Genomic DNA, 16931 nt, shown 5'->3' with positions numbered 1-16931 from the left:
TGGTCAATGACATAGTTTCTGTTATTGTTTCCTTTTCTTCCAACACAATTTGTTCAGCCTTGACCACAGAGCCACAGAGTTTACCTACTTGGTGACAAAGAAATGTTGATGATTGACCAATGCAGTTCTGTGAATCATGACTGATGTCTGGTTTAAACCTTCTAAGACACCTGCCAAGTGCCTCACAGTAAAAGAGAAATGGTCTTGGCCTCCATTAGTCCTTGGCTGCTTTGTGATCCCTTTTTCACAGTGGACTGTCGGTTAATGACTTATGCATTATACATTGCTTCTTCCTGTTACAATGTGCTTAATTGTTTTCCCTTTACGAGTCAAGGGAGCTCTCAGGCTCCAAGAAGGTTTTATGGAACATTACTTCCCCCACCCCTCACCCCCTCTGCCACCATCTGGATTCTTTACCTGCTCCCTTCTCCTTGGTATTCTCTCTTTCTCCTGCAATTCTCAATTATATGGTTCTCAGATGGAGTCCAGGGACCCTCTGGGGTCTGCGAAAAGTTTCAAGATTCATCCATTAAAATGATCATGATATATCGGTATCCAGGGTTGAAAATGTATTTTCCAAAAATGACTCTTGTGTTCTTCTTTCACATAACTATAGAAGAATAAAAAAAACTATATCAAAGTATGCCAAGGAACATATATATGAGAGGGTCCACGGAATACTATCTATCTTGTAGGGGGTCCTTGGCTGAGAAAAAAAAGAGACCTCTGTTCTGTTTGAATCTTGTAACCATGACTCAACATCACCGTGAACACATGTAAGTGTAAAATATTTTAGTTTTACATTTCAGTTTCTTGTACAAGACATAAGAGTTGTATCGATCATGTCATCTTACTCTAAAAAAAGTTGACATTTTTGTGTGTGGCTGAGAGTTTTGGAGAAAGCTAGTAAGTTGAGTTTTGGAGAAAGCTAGTAAGTTGAGTTTTGGAGAAAGCTAGTAAGTTGAGTTTTGGAGAAAGCTAGTAAGTTGAGTTTTGGAGAAAGCTAGTAAGTTGAGTTTTGGAGAAAGCTAGTAAGTTGACCTTGAGTGGGGACAGTTCAGTCCAATCAGTTCCAGTAATCAGGAAGCTGAGTGACATGTTGCTCTCCTTTCCATCTTGTTACCAGGCCCCTGAATGCAGCATGTCTCTCTTTACCCTCCCTGTTCCTACCCCTTTCTCCCCTCCCCCCTCCCCCCTCCCTGCCCTCAGGCATTATTCTCTTCCCTCTTCACCCCCCCACCCACCCTCTCTCCTCCTCCTCCTGGCTCCCTCCCTTTCCTGCTGGCCTCTCAGCAGAGGATGTGTCTGGGTGAGAGAGTGTGTGTGTGAGGGAGAAGAGGGAAAGCCGCCAGTAGAATGGATATGTGCCCTCTCTCCTCCACCCTCTGTTCTCCCCCCTTTCTTCTCCTCTGTCTCATCTTCATTTCTTCACCCATTCTCTGCCAGTGTTGCACCCTGGACACCCTCAGGGAACAGGAGACTTGACCGGTGCATGGGCAGCTGAACAGTGAACTTCAATGTCAGCAGGAGATCAGAAGAATGGTGGTGACAAACCAGGAGGTAATGACACACACACAAACACTGCCTGCTGATGGCCAACACCCACTTATTCGTTAAAAGAATGACTAGAGACATATCAAAGCTGTGTATGACTGTGTGTTGCTTCTCTGAGAGAGAAATGAATAAACTCTTCAGTATCCATTATTTAGGAGTCAGGTTTATAATGATGTATTGATCTGTGGGCCGGCGCTGGCTTTGAATTACATATTGAATATCTGCAAGTCAGCGCCATCCACCCTGAGTGGGAAGGTTCCTGTCTGGTTACTGCTGCGTACAAATGGGTTTAAATCCTGAGTGTTCAGAAGTTGTTGTGGTCTTCATCAGTAGATGTTTTTTGCCCTGACGTCTTGTTAAAAGTTTTGTTTCTGTCTAAGCATGGAAAAGATTTTCTGCTTCAAAACAGTTTTTGAAGTAAAAATGTGTGACTTCCAATGGATAGTCCATTGATTTAGTCTGGAACATCCATAAAGTTGGTGGACTCTGGAGAGAGCAATCAACAACAGAGGCCAAGATAACCAAAGGTTCAGGGTATGGGTCAAAACTGGGTCAAACTCCAAAATCAACACCCCCCATAAAGCAACTTGATAGCATCTTTTTGAGATCTTCTTGACCAGTGACTGCATATAAATATGGTTGACATGACAGCTCCTCAAACGTGAATCCAAAACATCTGGATCGCCCCCTGGTGGCTGGCTGCAGTATAGTATAAACCCTGCCACCTCCATGTTAGTGAATGGGACACAGACCAAACAAAAAAACTAAAGGTACACTTCTTATTTTAGGTGGTTTTGTCATGTTTCTGATAAGTTCAGTTTTAATCAGTTCTTTGATGCTATAAAAAAAGCCCTAATCGACAGCTGAGGTGGACTCACCATTGGTAGAGCATTGTATGAGTGTGACCTTGATACTGTGGTTCCACAACATGATCACTACTGCACAGACTCTGGCTCCAAATGATATCACCAGTGATGGCAGCACTGGTATCAGAGTTATTTTAGCTTCAGTTTTGTGCAGTGGGAGGAAGTGGAGAGGTGTCATCCATCTTTATATACAGACCTATCCTATGACTGGTATATTGACGTGAACATGTAATATTGGTGGAGTGCACCTTTAAAAACATTGAATATTTGCATGTAAAATAACCTCGGAACACATTGGTTTGTTGTATTGCCTTCAGAGTGGAATCGTCTTGACTCTGCTGCACCTCCACACCAGCTCACCATTACGGCAGGATAATGGTGTTATAGGTAATTGGTGATCTGTGCAGCAGTGCTTGCATGGCGCTCATCACTTTCCTGAGCTCTATGGTTAGTTGTTTTACAGAGCTGTTGAGGATTTAGTCTTGGTAAAGAGAGTATGCCATAAGAGACAGAAACAATCCTGTTTATGTAATTGAGACATCCAAACACACACACACACACACACACACGCACACACATACAAACACACACACAGTCAGGAATTACTAAATATCAGGTGCTCTCACTCCCACAATCCAAACCTTTAGTGATAAACGCTTAGTCTGTGATTGTTGGATATTGTAATCTCTGCACAATCAATGACGCTTTCAACCCCTAAGTCACAGAGAGAGACTGCTCAGTGCTAGGTCATAGCTCTCTGCTGAGTCACCAACCCGTTCATTATTCAGTTAAGTCCAATTATAATGGGCCATTCAAATGGAAGCATTGCCATGTGCCTCTGATGGTTGCCAAGCCGCCCGTCTAGCTGACTAGCAGAGGAGAAATTATATCCTGCTTACCTGACAGGCCGGCTGAAAGCAGTCGTCTCTGCTGTAAAAAATATCCTCTCCATTATGACGTTGAGATGTGTTTTACTGAACAGCATATCCCTCTCCCTAAACCTCGATATGACTGCTCCCTAGCTTGCTCAAAATGATCTGTTTTATGGGCTATATGGTTGGTAGCACAGCAGTGAACAGTGAAAGCATGAGAGAGCTGAGAGGACATTTGGGAACCAAATTGTTAGTCATAACAAACACGATGTACTTTTCTTGAGCTGGTAAATGAGAAACAAATGAACAATACAACAGGCAATGCAATAGATAATAACTTTTGACCGAAATCTTGCATCTGGGAACAAACTTTATCACAGCACACTGGATCTTATTTCCCCAAACATTTGTTTGTGGCAGAGCTGCTGTAGACACATAAATACTGACCCCGGCGAGAGCTTTATAAAAAGTACTCAGCCAATGGTGCTACTGGAAACAAACTATCTAATGTCGCCATGTCAAAGCAGTTTTCATAACCGTTTTCAGACAAGTCCAGTGGAGAATATCCAGCATTTAATTTAATTAACATTTAATTGGACTTAAGAATTTACTGAATATACTTTGGTGGTCAAAGGTCACTGTGACCTCATGTTTTTAAATGCAATTTATCACCAACACCCATAGGGAATTACATTACATCTGGCACGTACATTAATTTAGACTCAAGCATGACCTGGTTAGACTGTTAGGCTATTCAGCTGGTTTCAATCTGCAACCTTATCACTTTATGCCACTGAATCATACTCACTAATCCTAAAATATCTATTCTACCTAAATTTCTACATATATTCCAAAAATGACCAATTTCCTTAAATATTTCCTTTCTTAATTCTTCCTTTATATGGAATGATAAGTCTTGCATCAGTTCTCAAATGCTTCACATCTTAACCTTGCTACTCTATTTTGTTTCAGCTTAGCTCAAGTAAACAATGGTTCTCCAAACCCTTAAGTGAATGTGTCATACAGTGTTTCTCCACATTTGACTTATAATAAGAAAAGAACACTTGTGTCAGAAACAGTTTACGCATACCACACAACCAGGGGCATTGACCTCTGGGCCACAATGAGTCCATTTCTGATTCTACTACACTGTGGAGAGATCCTCGTCTTTATTTCCGTTTTTCATGACGACACATTGAAACTTTTAAACATTGTCGCAACAAGAGAATTAGAGAATTGATCTAGGTTTTTCAAAGGTTGTGATAAGAACATAACCCATCTAAAATCAAGAGTTAACTTTATAATAATAATGAGCAATTGATGAGAATTTCCAAGTTATGTAAAAGCATGCTGTAGGGGATAATAGAAACAGGCTATTAGACAAAAGTGGAAAGCTTAGTTTTAAGTAACAAGGAATGAACAGTAAAGGCATGAACTTTCTCAATCTCGAAATTATACACATATTGCATGCCAGAAACATTTTGTACAAACAAGTCAAACAAATATATCAATCTTGCATGTTTAGCTGCAAGAAAAGGTCTAACAATGAACTGGAAAATTGAATACGTATGATAAATTGCTGAATTATCTAAATAAATGATAAATATACACATGTCTTGACAAAATATATTGTTACATCAATTGCAAAGGGTATCGGGTTCTTTGAAACTGTGGCTGCCACATATGGAATTCACGGCCAACAGAGCTGCTAATATGAATAGTGTCTAACGAACTGCTGTTGTGCTTCTGTATCCCCAGGGTTGGGTTGGGTTGGGTTGGGTTGGGTTGGGTTTGGACTTGACTGAAGAAAGCCCTCGTTATATTTTCAGTTATTCATTTCATTGTATGTTTAGGGTCATTGTCATGCTAGTACAATCCTCGTGAACCAACCGTTTTGTCTGAAGTTAAACCAACCAAAGAGGATTGGATACAAACTAAATGTACATGCTCCATGTCCTATAGACCATGAACTAACATTATTAATATAGAGCCCTTCTGTAAATCGTCTGTGCTAAATGAATTCTCCCTTTGTTGTTCCTCAGCTGATGTTGAATGTTGTTAGTGACTGACTGTTTCACATGGGAGACGATCACATGTTGAATAGTCAATGAGAACAAAACTCACATTGTTGCATTACTTTTCCAGCCTTGCAATTGCGAGTTGGAGGGACAGGTCCTGTTATAGTTTGGTCTAGATCCAGTTAAAGGGGCAAATTAAGGATTAAAAACAAATGTTTTTCCTTTACAGTGTGATATGTAGAGCATTTTCATATTCTTCAGTTTCTGAGGAAACAATTTTTAAATCATGATTTGAATATATATAGACACAAGATCAGTGAGTGTGTATAATTTGGTGCAGATTAGCAGACTACTTCCTTTTCCTTTTTTCTATTATAAGAGCTAAGACAGACCTGTGTATGAGTGCTTGGCCTTGGTGAGATATTTGTTCTAGTTCCTTGTTCCCTCTGTTCTCTGATGGGCTTCACTTAAAAACACTGGTTCTGATTCTTTCTTCAATTTTAAAGCCCCAATGTTTACGATTAGAACATTTCCAACTGTGGCAACTTTTAAAAGTACTATCAAAAAATGTGGTTAACAAAAACTAATTTCATCAGAAAAAAGAAATACAAATTGAATTGTAAAACGTTGCACACATGTGGCTCTAACTCAAACAGTTACACAATGATTTTGGCTCTATATGTCTGTAACATAAAAAATGTAGGACAGGAAACACTGACCTGACGTTTCCCTCCTGTATCTGCCCGACAGACATGGTGCCGGTGGCTGAGGTATGGCCGGAGGTGGAGAGGGCCGAGTGCTTGGCCCGTGGCGCTGCCTTGAAGTGGGCATCAGGTGTTTTCTGTCGGCCAGAACATCTGGAGCGTCTGAGCCAGTACAAGAAGAGAGAGAGTCAGAGGACTGCTTCCATACACACCAGGCTCAAGGTGACAACACAGGGACACATCTAAATGCACACAACAAACTAATGATCAGTTGCAGTCACAGTTTATCAAATGGTCTCGCATATGATGGTCTCGCTGGGATTTAATCCCTGTTAAACCAATGTCACTTTCTTTCTTGTTATCATCACTTCCTCCCAGTCCATGGTCCAGTCGTACCTGGAAGGGGTAGGCTGGGGACTGGAGCAGCTCCAGGAGGCCCGGGCGGAGCTGAGGGAGGTGTCACACACTTTGAAGAGAGCAGGACTGGAATCCAATCAAAACGCCAACGGGGTGAAGCCTCTGGAGAGGCTGAGAGAAGTGTCAGTCAACCACCGTCAGCTCCTCGCTGCTGTCAGCAACTTGCCACGTCTGTACTCAGGTGACACGCTTCTTTATGGACACAGATAATGAATCAATTTACTGTTTAATCTACATTACCTGTGCTTTTCACATTTAATCAGGTCCAGAATGTTTGATGTACATGGATGAAGAAACATTTTTTGGGGGGAAATGTAATTCATTCATAATAGTTTAAGTCACCATAGTTGTATTTGCCTTAATACTTTTGTACCATATTACAGCCTAGATCATTCTAAAAAAATACTGTACTGTTAATATAATATAATATAACATAGTCCTGGAGATCAGCTCTGCTGTAAATGCCACTTTGATGAAGCTCAGAATGTTCACCAGTGGCAGGTAGCATAATGTTTTGGGGTTGTCCGTCCTTCTGTCCCATTTACGTGAACGCAATATCTCAAGAATGCCTTGAGGGAATTTCTTCACATTTGGTACATACAATCACTTTGACTCAAGAAATAACAGATTTGACTTTGGTTGCCAAAGGTGATAGTTCATGGTCACAGTGGCCCTACAAAGTATGTTTATGTTTTACGTCAATGTGATATCTTACGATTAGCTTGAGGGAATATCTTCAAATTTAGTACAGACTTGAACTCAAAGATGAACTGATTCGATTTTGGTGATCGAAGGTCAAAGGTCAATGTCATGCAACCTTATGTTGTTGTGAACGTGATACATCAGCAATACCCAAGGGGAATTTTATTACATCTGGCTCAAACATTGACGTGGACACAAATGACCAGATTTTGGATTTCAAAGGCACTGTCACTGTGACCTCACAAAACACATGTATTTCCTTGTGAATCTCAAAAATGCCTTGAGGGAATTTCTTTAAATTTCATACATTCTCAATTATTAACTGATTAGATTTCAGTGGTCAAAGGTAAAGGTCATGGTGACCTTATATGAATCTAAGAAACACATTTTCGAAGATGGAAACTGCACTGTTTGGGTGTGTGTGACAGTGTGGTATTTCTAATTCATATTGTGACAGAGGGATAATGTTTCAAGTCTGCTAAGTAATGAACTAGTTAATCTGTGTAATTGGTTTTACTCTTAATCCTAAATTTTGAGATATACACCTATAAATGTCTATATGGTTAAAATATAGCAAACATAAATAAAAAGCATCTGAATTGTAATTATTTCTAACCATGGAACCAAGAAAAGGGCAATTTATTGTGTTTGCATTCACTATAAAATTGAAACAGAGTCTTTACTGCTTATTTCTTTTACCCAGCTATTCTGGTTCTGTGCAGAGCCAAAGAAAATAACAGGAATTCTCTGAGAAACATCCCTGCATCCTCAAATGCTTATGGTGCAATGTAGAACATTTTTGCTGGAAACTAAGGTTGCATAAATTGTTGACAGTTAGAGGAATGAAAGTTCTCTCTCCCTCCTTCCTGTCTTACTCTTCACAGTGCATAGTCTGGTGTTAGAGACTGAGCGTCTGGTGGAATCCCGCCGGCTCCTGGAGGCCCACGCCCGGCTGATGGATCTGGAGCTCTGGCAGGACGACATCCTCTGGCAGCTCCATGGAGCTGCTGGGACGGCAGGAAGTGCAATCAGCAGTGAAGACAAAGAGCTGGTGGCCAAATATTTCTGTGGTGTTGGGCAGCTTGTAGACGCCTTGGGTGAGAACATCATCTCAGTTTACTCAGTAATATTAGTTCAGTTCAATTTGACAAAACAAACTACACAGTATAAGACAGCACTACTTCTTTGTATTGTAGTTGTATTTATTTTGTGTGTTACACCAACCCGCTCAGTTTTGTTTTCTTCCTTTTTGATTAGACAGGATTCAAATCTGAACTATTGTAGTTCATGATAGTTCTTGATAACTATGTGTTAAAATTACATTAAACACATTTGTTTGCATATTTTGGTTAAATGTTAAAATTATATTCAGTTATTTATTTATTTTAAGTGATAAAGTAAATAGTTTTGAATACAAAGGATAAAGGGGTATTGCTGTCATGTCAGAAAATGAAAAACGGATCAGTATCACTTTATAACGTGGATTTTTTTTACTAAGATGTTTTGTGCTCGTTATAACAAAATATTTTTATTATTTTTATTACGACATACAAATTTATCACATTACAACAAGAATATACTATTTACCTTGTTGTTGTTATCTTGTGATGAATTTAAAAAGGTGAAACTCATGTTTGAATGATAAAACGTGCAGAGAACAAGTAAATGAATGAATATGGCTCATCTGATTAAATTCTGCTTCACACTTCGGTTGAGACATGGTGAGATTATGCTGTTAATGAGGACTGAGTATGATGCTGTGATGAGTCTGCACCTACACCCAAGGAAGAAAGGAGGAAGTATGAGCCTTAGGAGGTAATGTCTGTTCTCAATGATTAGCTGGGCATTTATAGATAAATTATATATATTATTAATAACAAGAAAAGTTTATTGTTATAGAGTTATAAGTTTGTATGTTGATCGCATACAATATATACAATATAGCAGTAAAATATGTTATAGCATGAAAGAACACCTTGTTTCATGATATTACATAGTACTGATCTTTTCTTTCTTTCTCTGACATGGCACCAATACGTTACACCCTGGACAGGTCTCTTCGTTATATATGGCTACAAAATAAATTATACTAATTTTATAGACTTATTTTACCACTTGGGGGCAGCAGAACAAACTCATAACAGAACACTGGCAGACAGTTGTATTTGCAGTATACATCCAGCTGACACAGTGTATCATTAGCATTCACCTGGAGTTGTGTTTACCAGGAATATTCTGCTGCTTCAGCTGCTGCTTCAGCTTCTAAATACTCCACTGGAATAGTTCCTTTTTTGTGAGTCTGCTGTCTGGATCCAGGGAGGTTGTACAGCTATATTATTATTGTTATTATTTTTACTATTCATATTATTCTTATTATTAGGTCTTTAAGTTGTCATGGTGGGACAGGATCTGACTGATAGCAGATGCATCTTGGATGCTCCTGAACCCATCACCAGTGATGTAACCTGGGGTCATTGGGTTTTTCGGCTCTTATTAGACACAGCCTTGCCCAGATGACCCAGCTGAGGTGGATTAGATGTTGACTTGTGTGAGTGTGCTCCTCCTCATGGATCTCCTCTCCTGATCCAGAGCCATCTCAAGGCTTTCTCTGCTGCCTCAGTGATATTTGTGATGGCTCCTCTCCAAACTCGTTGATACCCAGTGCATGTAAGGCTTTAGAGAGTGATGGACCTGCAGTCTTGATAGGCCCTTTGTCTGGCAACCAACTCGTCATACTTAGTCTTCTTCCACTCACTGACTTCCTCCAGATGCCCCCACAGCATTGTCAGTTCTAACAACACAATGTTCTTTGTGACCTCTGAGACGAGGAGGGGATCTGAACTTCAGCTGCTTCCCCAAAGCAAGCTGCCATCCCTTTGGCCTTATATATTCTTTGCTCAACATCTGTCAACACGTTAATGTGAGGGTCTGTCTAATGAAAACCTAAAATACGTAAAGACAATAACACAACACTATATTTTATGTGTAACCTTGATAAAAGCAGGCAGAAGAGAGTGCTATGAATATCAACAGCATTAATGAAAAAAAGACCAGTTCCAGGATGAGTCTCTAACATCCTCAACATCCACCCTGTCCCTGCAGGTAAGGAGCTCTGGGCAGTGGTGAGCAGTGCTCTGGCTCTGGCCCGACAAAACCCCACACCGTTTGTATCGGCAGTGAGGATAGTGGAGCGGGAGGAAGCCCTGGACCAAGCTCTGCTGGAGGACAGAGGGGGCACCAGGAGCAACAGCAGGCCCCTGCCCCCTGGACGACCTCGCTGCTGGAGAGCATGCTTCTTCCAGGTCAGAGCCAACTGATACATAACACTTCACCTTTAGATTCAAAATTCTGACTGTGTTCTCTCTCGATTCCCCCACCTCTCAGGTACTAGAGGAGGCGGTTTCTGCGCGGTTCCGTAGCGTGTCCTACCTGCACACGCGTGGCCCAGGTCTGGCAGGACACCTCGCTGCTCTCCAGCACGCTACCATGGCTGACCTGGCCACTGTACGCCACCTGCTGGAGCACTGTGTGCCACCCCACTACCGACTAACAGGAGCATACCTGAGGGCCAGCCATCGCTGTTTACATGCTCACCTGGCACAGGTGAGTGATGGGACAGAAGGAGACCAGTGCTGCACTGTGTCACTCATTAATATGTGGACTCCACATCTCTCTGAACAATTACAGAGACTATTAGAGCTACTTCTTTCACTAAGCTAATTATATTTTTGATTTGAATTCATTTGAAAAGATCTCACTACACACATGTAAGTGATATTTGTGGCTTAGGTTAGCAGCTGGGACCTGGAGAGTGGTGAAATCTTTGCAGTGCTTAACTGGGTGCTACACATCTATAACAGGTGAGGCATTTTCATATTTGTCTTGCTGTCTTTGTGTAGTTCCTTGTGCACATTATTGTTGATGTGTAGTGTAGCAGCTTTGGGCAACACTCAACCAGTCGAAGCTAATACACATAAAAACAGCCTCTAATTTGTATTCTCTGCCCCTTTCCCCTGACAAGCATCTAAAGAAGCATGAATGATGACAAATACATAAAACACATCTGTTGTCAAACTGTTGTCTTACATTTTCAAGGTTAAAGACATTAGAAGAGGAAACGATTTCTGTGTCACAAATTGATCTAATCTTTACATGTTATTACGTCTTCAAGCCTTTAAAACAGTGGAGAATAAAACATCACTCTCTTGCACTGCTCGAAGGTTAAAGACATATGTAGCCTATGACAGTGTTACAAGTCCCATAGAGTCTCAGCTTGTTCTGTCCAGGTTCAATGTTTGTTAACGTGGCAAAACAATTATTTGTAATTATATATCTTACATATATTAACATATCTGCTGTGTTTCATCCAGGTCACGGTAGCTTCACGAGTTGTACAAGTGCACGTAGGCAACTGTCACAGGTTTTAGCAGAGGACCCAAATGCAGGCACTGCAGCTTGCTAGATGAATTGATAATTTATTAAGAAAAAACTAAATGAAACAGTCTTAAGCCGTTTTCAGACATGTCATCATCAGCAGCATTCATTCTGTACAATACCGCCAAAAACCTTCTTTGTATGAATTTCTTTGTGAACTTTGTCATTAAAAGCAAGCCAGTCCAGTGGCCTACGTACATATGTATAACTTCTGAAGTTACATAAATGGACACATAAAAAATTTGAATTAAGTATTTTTAACCATCAACAGCTCTGAGTGTGACAGTCTTGTTTTGGCAGCCCAGACATGATGGGTCATCCAGAGCTGGTGACTGAGATGGAGAAAGAAGAGCTGGGACCTCTCATCTCCACCGAGGGCCTGGAGCGGCTGCAGGGCAAATATGTGCAGAGTGTTCGGGTGAGTTGACCGCAAACTTTTTCTTTTTCTCAAGATTTCACATCAGTGACCTGTATCCTGGTGAGGAGAAGTGACCATATTGTCACACAAAATGTGTTGCTATGCACAATAAGATATGAAAGTAATGTGATATAAATGAGAGGTCATCTGCTGAGATGAGATGAAGACCGTGCTGGGTTTGACCAGGGCACTGGATATCGAGACTGGAGGTGACTGGGTAGGAGGAGGGTCCCAGCAAATCACTGAAATGACAGCTGACAGTAAGAGAGGGAAGACCAGATTGAAAGTTTGACACCAACTATGATTGGCTGATTGAGACTGTGGCAAAATCTGATTGGATGAAAGCAAACACCCACAGTAATCTGATAGGAAGAGGAGAGCGTGAGAGAGAATTGCGAATAAATGGGTCATAGAGAAAGTCTTCCTGATTTAACTAATGTTCATGACTTTCATGACACATTTCGTGTTCAACCCTCATCATAGGTCATATTCACCAACACTTTATTCACCAACACTTTACTTTGTTTGTTCACCAAAAATCTGTCTTTTGGGAAAGGGCGATGTATCGACTACCTGTGAAAATAATACCAGTTTGTCTCTGGAAAAGTCAGGACTCAGTGAAACTACTGTAATCAGAAACCTGGTGGTGTCTGTCACTGTGTGTGTCCATGTTGCTGCTGTTATAGAAGAGTGTGTCAGAGTGGATGCACAAAGCTCTACAGGTGGAGCTGCAAGACTGGCAGAGGGACCAGGAACCAGATACAGACCATGAAGGTTTCTACCAAACCAGCCTGCCTACCATCATCACACAGGTATACAATATGCAGCACAAGACACAAAATACAACAACCACATCCTGAACGTACACGCAGAGAGCCTGCAATAAGAACTGTGGCACCTACAGCCACTTTAAGTGCCATTCAAACTGCCTTCAATACAACTTCACACTGAAGCAGTCAACTGTCCAGACAGGTGGTCATGATGAGTGATACTGGTGCAAATGTTCTTCATCCCCGTCCACTGCCTGGAGACACACTTAGTAATGACACTGTGCTTATTGCATCTTTAAATTAAATTTAAAAAAAACGTTGTAGCCACTTTTCAGCACCACAATACCCTTTACACTTTCTGTGGCCTTGTTCTGTTTGTGGGACTGTGACAGATGCTGGAGGAGAACGCCCGGGTGGCTCTTATGATCGGAGAATCCCTTCGAGATCAGACCATACAGATGGGACTGTATGAGATGGAGAACCTTTTGAACAGGTGTGTGTGTGTGTGTGTGTGTGTGTGTGTGTGTGTGTGTGTGTGTGTGTGTGTGTGTGTGTGTGTGTGTGTGTGTGTGTGTGTGCGTGCGTGCGTGCGTGCGTGCGTGTGTGTGTTTGTACATACCTGCCTCCTGTTTTATACTCAGCTGCTCTGCTGCAGTTCACCACCTCTTGTCTTCACATTTCCTCACCTCCAGGTTTCGGGAAGCTCTGGTGGAATTCGGGAAAGAACGTCGAAGGGCTCCGAGCAACGACAAAAACAAGTTCTACCTCCACTACTTGCTGGCGTCTATCAGCAACTGCATCATTCTCAAGTAAGATTATGGCACAGTATACTGTAGATTCAATGCTCCAGGGACCTAGTGTGGGTTAATATCATTCAGTCAGCATCACATATCCTGCTAAAGAGACAGTGTATTCACTCTTCATACACTGCATGCAGCTTGGAGACTTTCCCTTTACTTAGAAAATTATTAGATTGTGTTTTCATCTGTGCTGTTTATATAGCATTTCTCCCACAATGAAAGGAAAAATCATTTCAGGAATAACCAAGAGAAAAAGCAGAATCAAATCTCAGCTTGTTTATAAAACCATTCGGTGTGCTCTTGTGTATGACGCAGAAAGTCCACAGAGAGCCTGCAGCAGCAGCAGTCATCACGCTCAGCGGGACAGTTTTCTCGGACCCCTCCCAACCCGCTGGCAGCTCTGGACCGGGCGGTGAGACGAGCATGTCGCCTGGTGATGGATCAGCTCCTTTTGGACCTCCAGCCTCTCCTCCCAGGCTTGCTGACCCGACCCTGGCTGGTCCAGGGAGACCCCACCCCCAAACTCTGCCATGTCCTGGAACGTCACCTGGAGCTGTACAGCCGCGTTCGGCCGCCCTGCCGACAGGTCACTGCTCTGCTCTGTTTCCAGCCCCAGTGAGATATCGTAGTTTAGCTGTACTGCACTTCTTTGGGGTAAAGCTGGAGGAAATGAATGTTTAATAAAACCCAGTGAGTGGAGCAGAACGACTGTGAAAGTAATAACAGAATAAAGCAGAGGATTCTCCTGCAGACCACTCCTTCAATTCTCCATTTTATTCACTCAATGGTTTTAGGTTGTTTAATTATTAATGACATTTTATACCAGTATTCACAAGATTTTGTTGAAAAAAAGTGATTTAAGAGGCTTAGATGTCTGCCTAAAATGTAAATAATACTTATGTTGAGTCATATCTCAGCAATACTCTGCCTTCATAACAGAGGATGATATTGTGTCAACAAAACCTTAAAGTAGTTTATTACCTGCCCGACATAAAAAGGTTTATCTCTAACAGTGCACATACTGGAGAGTTGTGAGGAATATTTCCTCCGTTGGAACTATAATATTCTGTATTTGCATTGGGAGTATTCGTTCTCGTTGCTGTTGAAAACGTGTTCAGTCCACGTGCACTGCTGAATGTTATGGCCGTGTCTTGCAGCGTCTGCAGGAGGAGGCCCAGTGGCTGATGGTGGTGGAGTACGTCAGGGCTCTGATGCAGAAGAGGCTGGTGTGTCGCAGCGCAGACGAGAGGAGGCAGCTTGCTCAGCAGATGGTTCAGGATGACCAGCTGTTCAGAGAAATCCTCCACAGCCTGGTGAGCGTTACTGACATCAGAAGTGCTCACGCTCACCTGATGCTCACTAGAGTTCAGAGAGATTTCTCATTAACCACTAACCAGCCCTTTGCAGTATTATGGTGTTTGTGTCTGATTGTGTCAGATTTTCATCTTTCATGTGTGATTGACGTGACATTAACTGAGGAAAATTCTGAAACTAAAAGATACTATGTTAAAATTGTGGCGTGATTCTCCAGAAATACAGACATTTTTTAAACTGGGTTAATAATGGTAGTTGCAAGGTTTCACTGTAGAGTTAAACTGACTGAAGTACTGGTTTGTAAACGTATCTGTGTGAATCAAAATGCAATTCTTATATTATGTGATACAACGTCTCCACAGTTACCAATGGCAACATTCACAACACCCTAATCAGTCAAACTCAGGTGTGTACAGTAACTGTGTGCCTGTGTAGGAGGGCGAGGGGTCGGCACCTGAGGTGAACCCTTTAGCCTTACTACCCGTCCTTGCTGACTTCATCCGACTCAAAGACACCACCATGCTCACTCTGGAAGTGTCAGGACTCGTAACCAAATATCCTGACATCAGGTAACCTGACCTCACTGCTCTCCCCTGACTGATGCTTTTCAGCCTGTCCTGCTCTTTGTGTGCATTGGTTAAAGACCAGTTTTCATCACAGTGTGATTCATGTCAAACCAGATCCTTGTTACTGAATTAGCTGTTACTAACTGTTAAGTGTCACAATATTTATAAATTCAAACACATTGTTAATTAAATTCTTGCGTCTGCCTGTTTTTCTGTTCTCTCAGTGAAGAACACGTGTCTGTACTGCTGGACATCCGCGGTGATGTGTCCAGGGACATCAGAGGGGCTGTATTGGACTTGCTGGAGCAGAGCGCCCCCCCTTTGCCGGCAGGATATCGGCCCATCTTCACTGACATCCTGGTGCCTCCCACGACCATGGCCTTCTGTCTGCCCACTGCCAAGTGTGCATGACTACAATTGAAACTTTGGCCCGTACTCCGTTTTTCTCATTCTAATCCAGGTGGACCTGGTTCTCTGATGGATCATCAAACCCAGGTCCCCTTAGCTAGTTGATACACTAAAAATGCAGAGCAGAAAAATGCTAGTGAATCTGTTCCTGCTATATCTCACGCTATGTTGATGGATGGACAACCTGTAATCAACCTGTATTCTCATTATTTATCCAGCGATAATTTATTCGTTTTCATTTCCTCCCTACCACCCTGCTTTGCACTCTAGTGTAACACACATCTTTCGTATAGGGAGCTGCTCAGTACCCCCCTCACAGTCTTTGATAGGGATTCATATTCTTCTCCTTCATCTGCCAGAGATTTGAGCTGGTCTTTACTGGTTCAGGTCGAAGTTCAGAAACACATTTGTCTGAATCTATGATCCACTGGAGCTGATTTGATAACAACAGCTGCATTAATGTAGTAAAAAAATATTACAGGTAGAACGGTGTTTGTTACAACTTGTTGTAAATGTCTTAGCTGTTTGTGCTACAGAATTAGAGCAATTTTTAAAAGAAAGATTACCTGTAATGTTCCTGTTCTCACTCAGATATCATGTTGGCCTCAATTTGTGACACTCAAAAATAACAGAGCAGCTTTTAATTTGCTGTAGGTAACTTTTTCTTTCACCTCCACTGTATTGACTTTGCAGCAGAGGCACTTAGAGGCACTATATAATATATATAATAATATTTTTTCTTATTATCTTTAATGTTTTGGGTAACAGTCCCTTTTAGTTACACATTGTAGAAGGCACTGTTACATATGACAGATCTTTAAGGACCTTGTGACGCCTCTGACTCCTGACCAACAGCTGAGAAACCAGACAGTCACAGATCTTTACTGGACCCTGAGGTTGGCACATTATCACTGACTGTGACTGATCCAATTCAAAGCCTCTGATAACGTCCTCCTGAAGAACCGTCTCATCAGTTCATATATATGATGCCTAGTTTCATCTCATTTTTAGCCTCAGGGTCATGCTATATGTATTCAGATTGAGGGGTGTAAAAAATTTAATCAGAATGAAACATGCTAATTTGTGGT

At 41.7% G+C, this 16931-nt stretch overlaps 1 protein-coding gene across 1 annotated transcript; it reads left to right on the top strand.

The window, feature by feature from the left end:
• Positions 1-1288: 1288 nt before the first annotated feature.
• exoc3l1 (exocyst complex component 3-like 1) lies at positions 1289-16224 on the top strand. The gene is made up of 15 exons (XM_034587381.1): positions 1289-1560; positions 6061-6236; positions 6393-6612; positions 8018-8230; positions 10236-10435; positions 10518-10736; positions 10923-10993; positions 11868-11985; positions 12672-12797; positions 13148-13248; positions 13448-13564; positions 13871-14141; positions 14713-14868; positions 15305-15438; positions 15660-16224. The coding sequence occupies exons 1-15, from the start codon at positions 1518-1520 to the stop codon at positions 15844-15846; spliced, it is 2352 nt and encodes a 783-aa protein (XP_034443272.1). The 5' UTR covers positions 1289-1517; the 3' UTR covers positions 15847-16224.
• Positions 16225-16931: the final 707 nt, after the last annotated feature.

Source organism: Hippoglossus hippoglossus, chromosome 6 (genome assembly GCF_009819705.1).
Source record: "Hippoglossus hippoglossus isolate fHipHip1 chromosome 6, fHipHip1.pri, whole genome shotgun sequence".
Lineage (NCBI taxonomy): Eukaryota > Metazoa > Chordata > Actinopteri > Pleuronectiformes > Pleuronectidae > Hippoglossus > Hippoglossus hippoglossus.
This window is presented reverse-complemented; position numbering and strand designations above follow the sequence as displayed.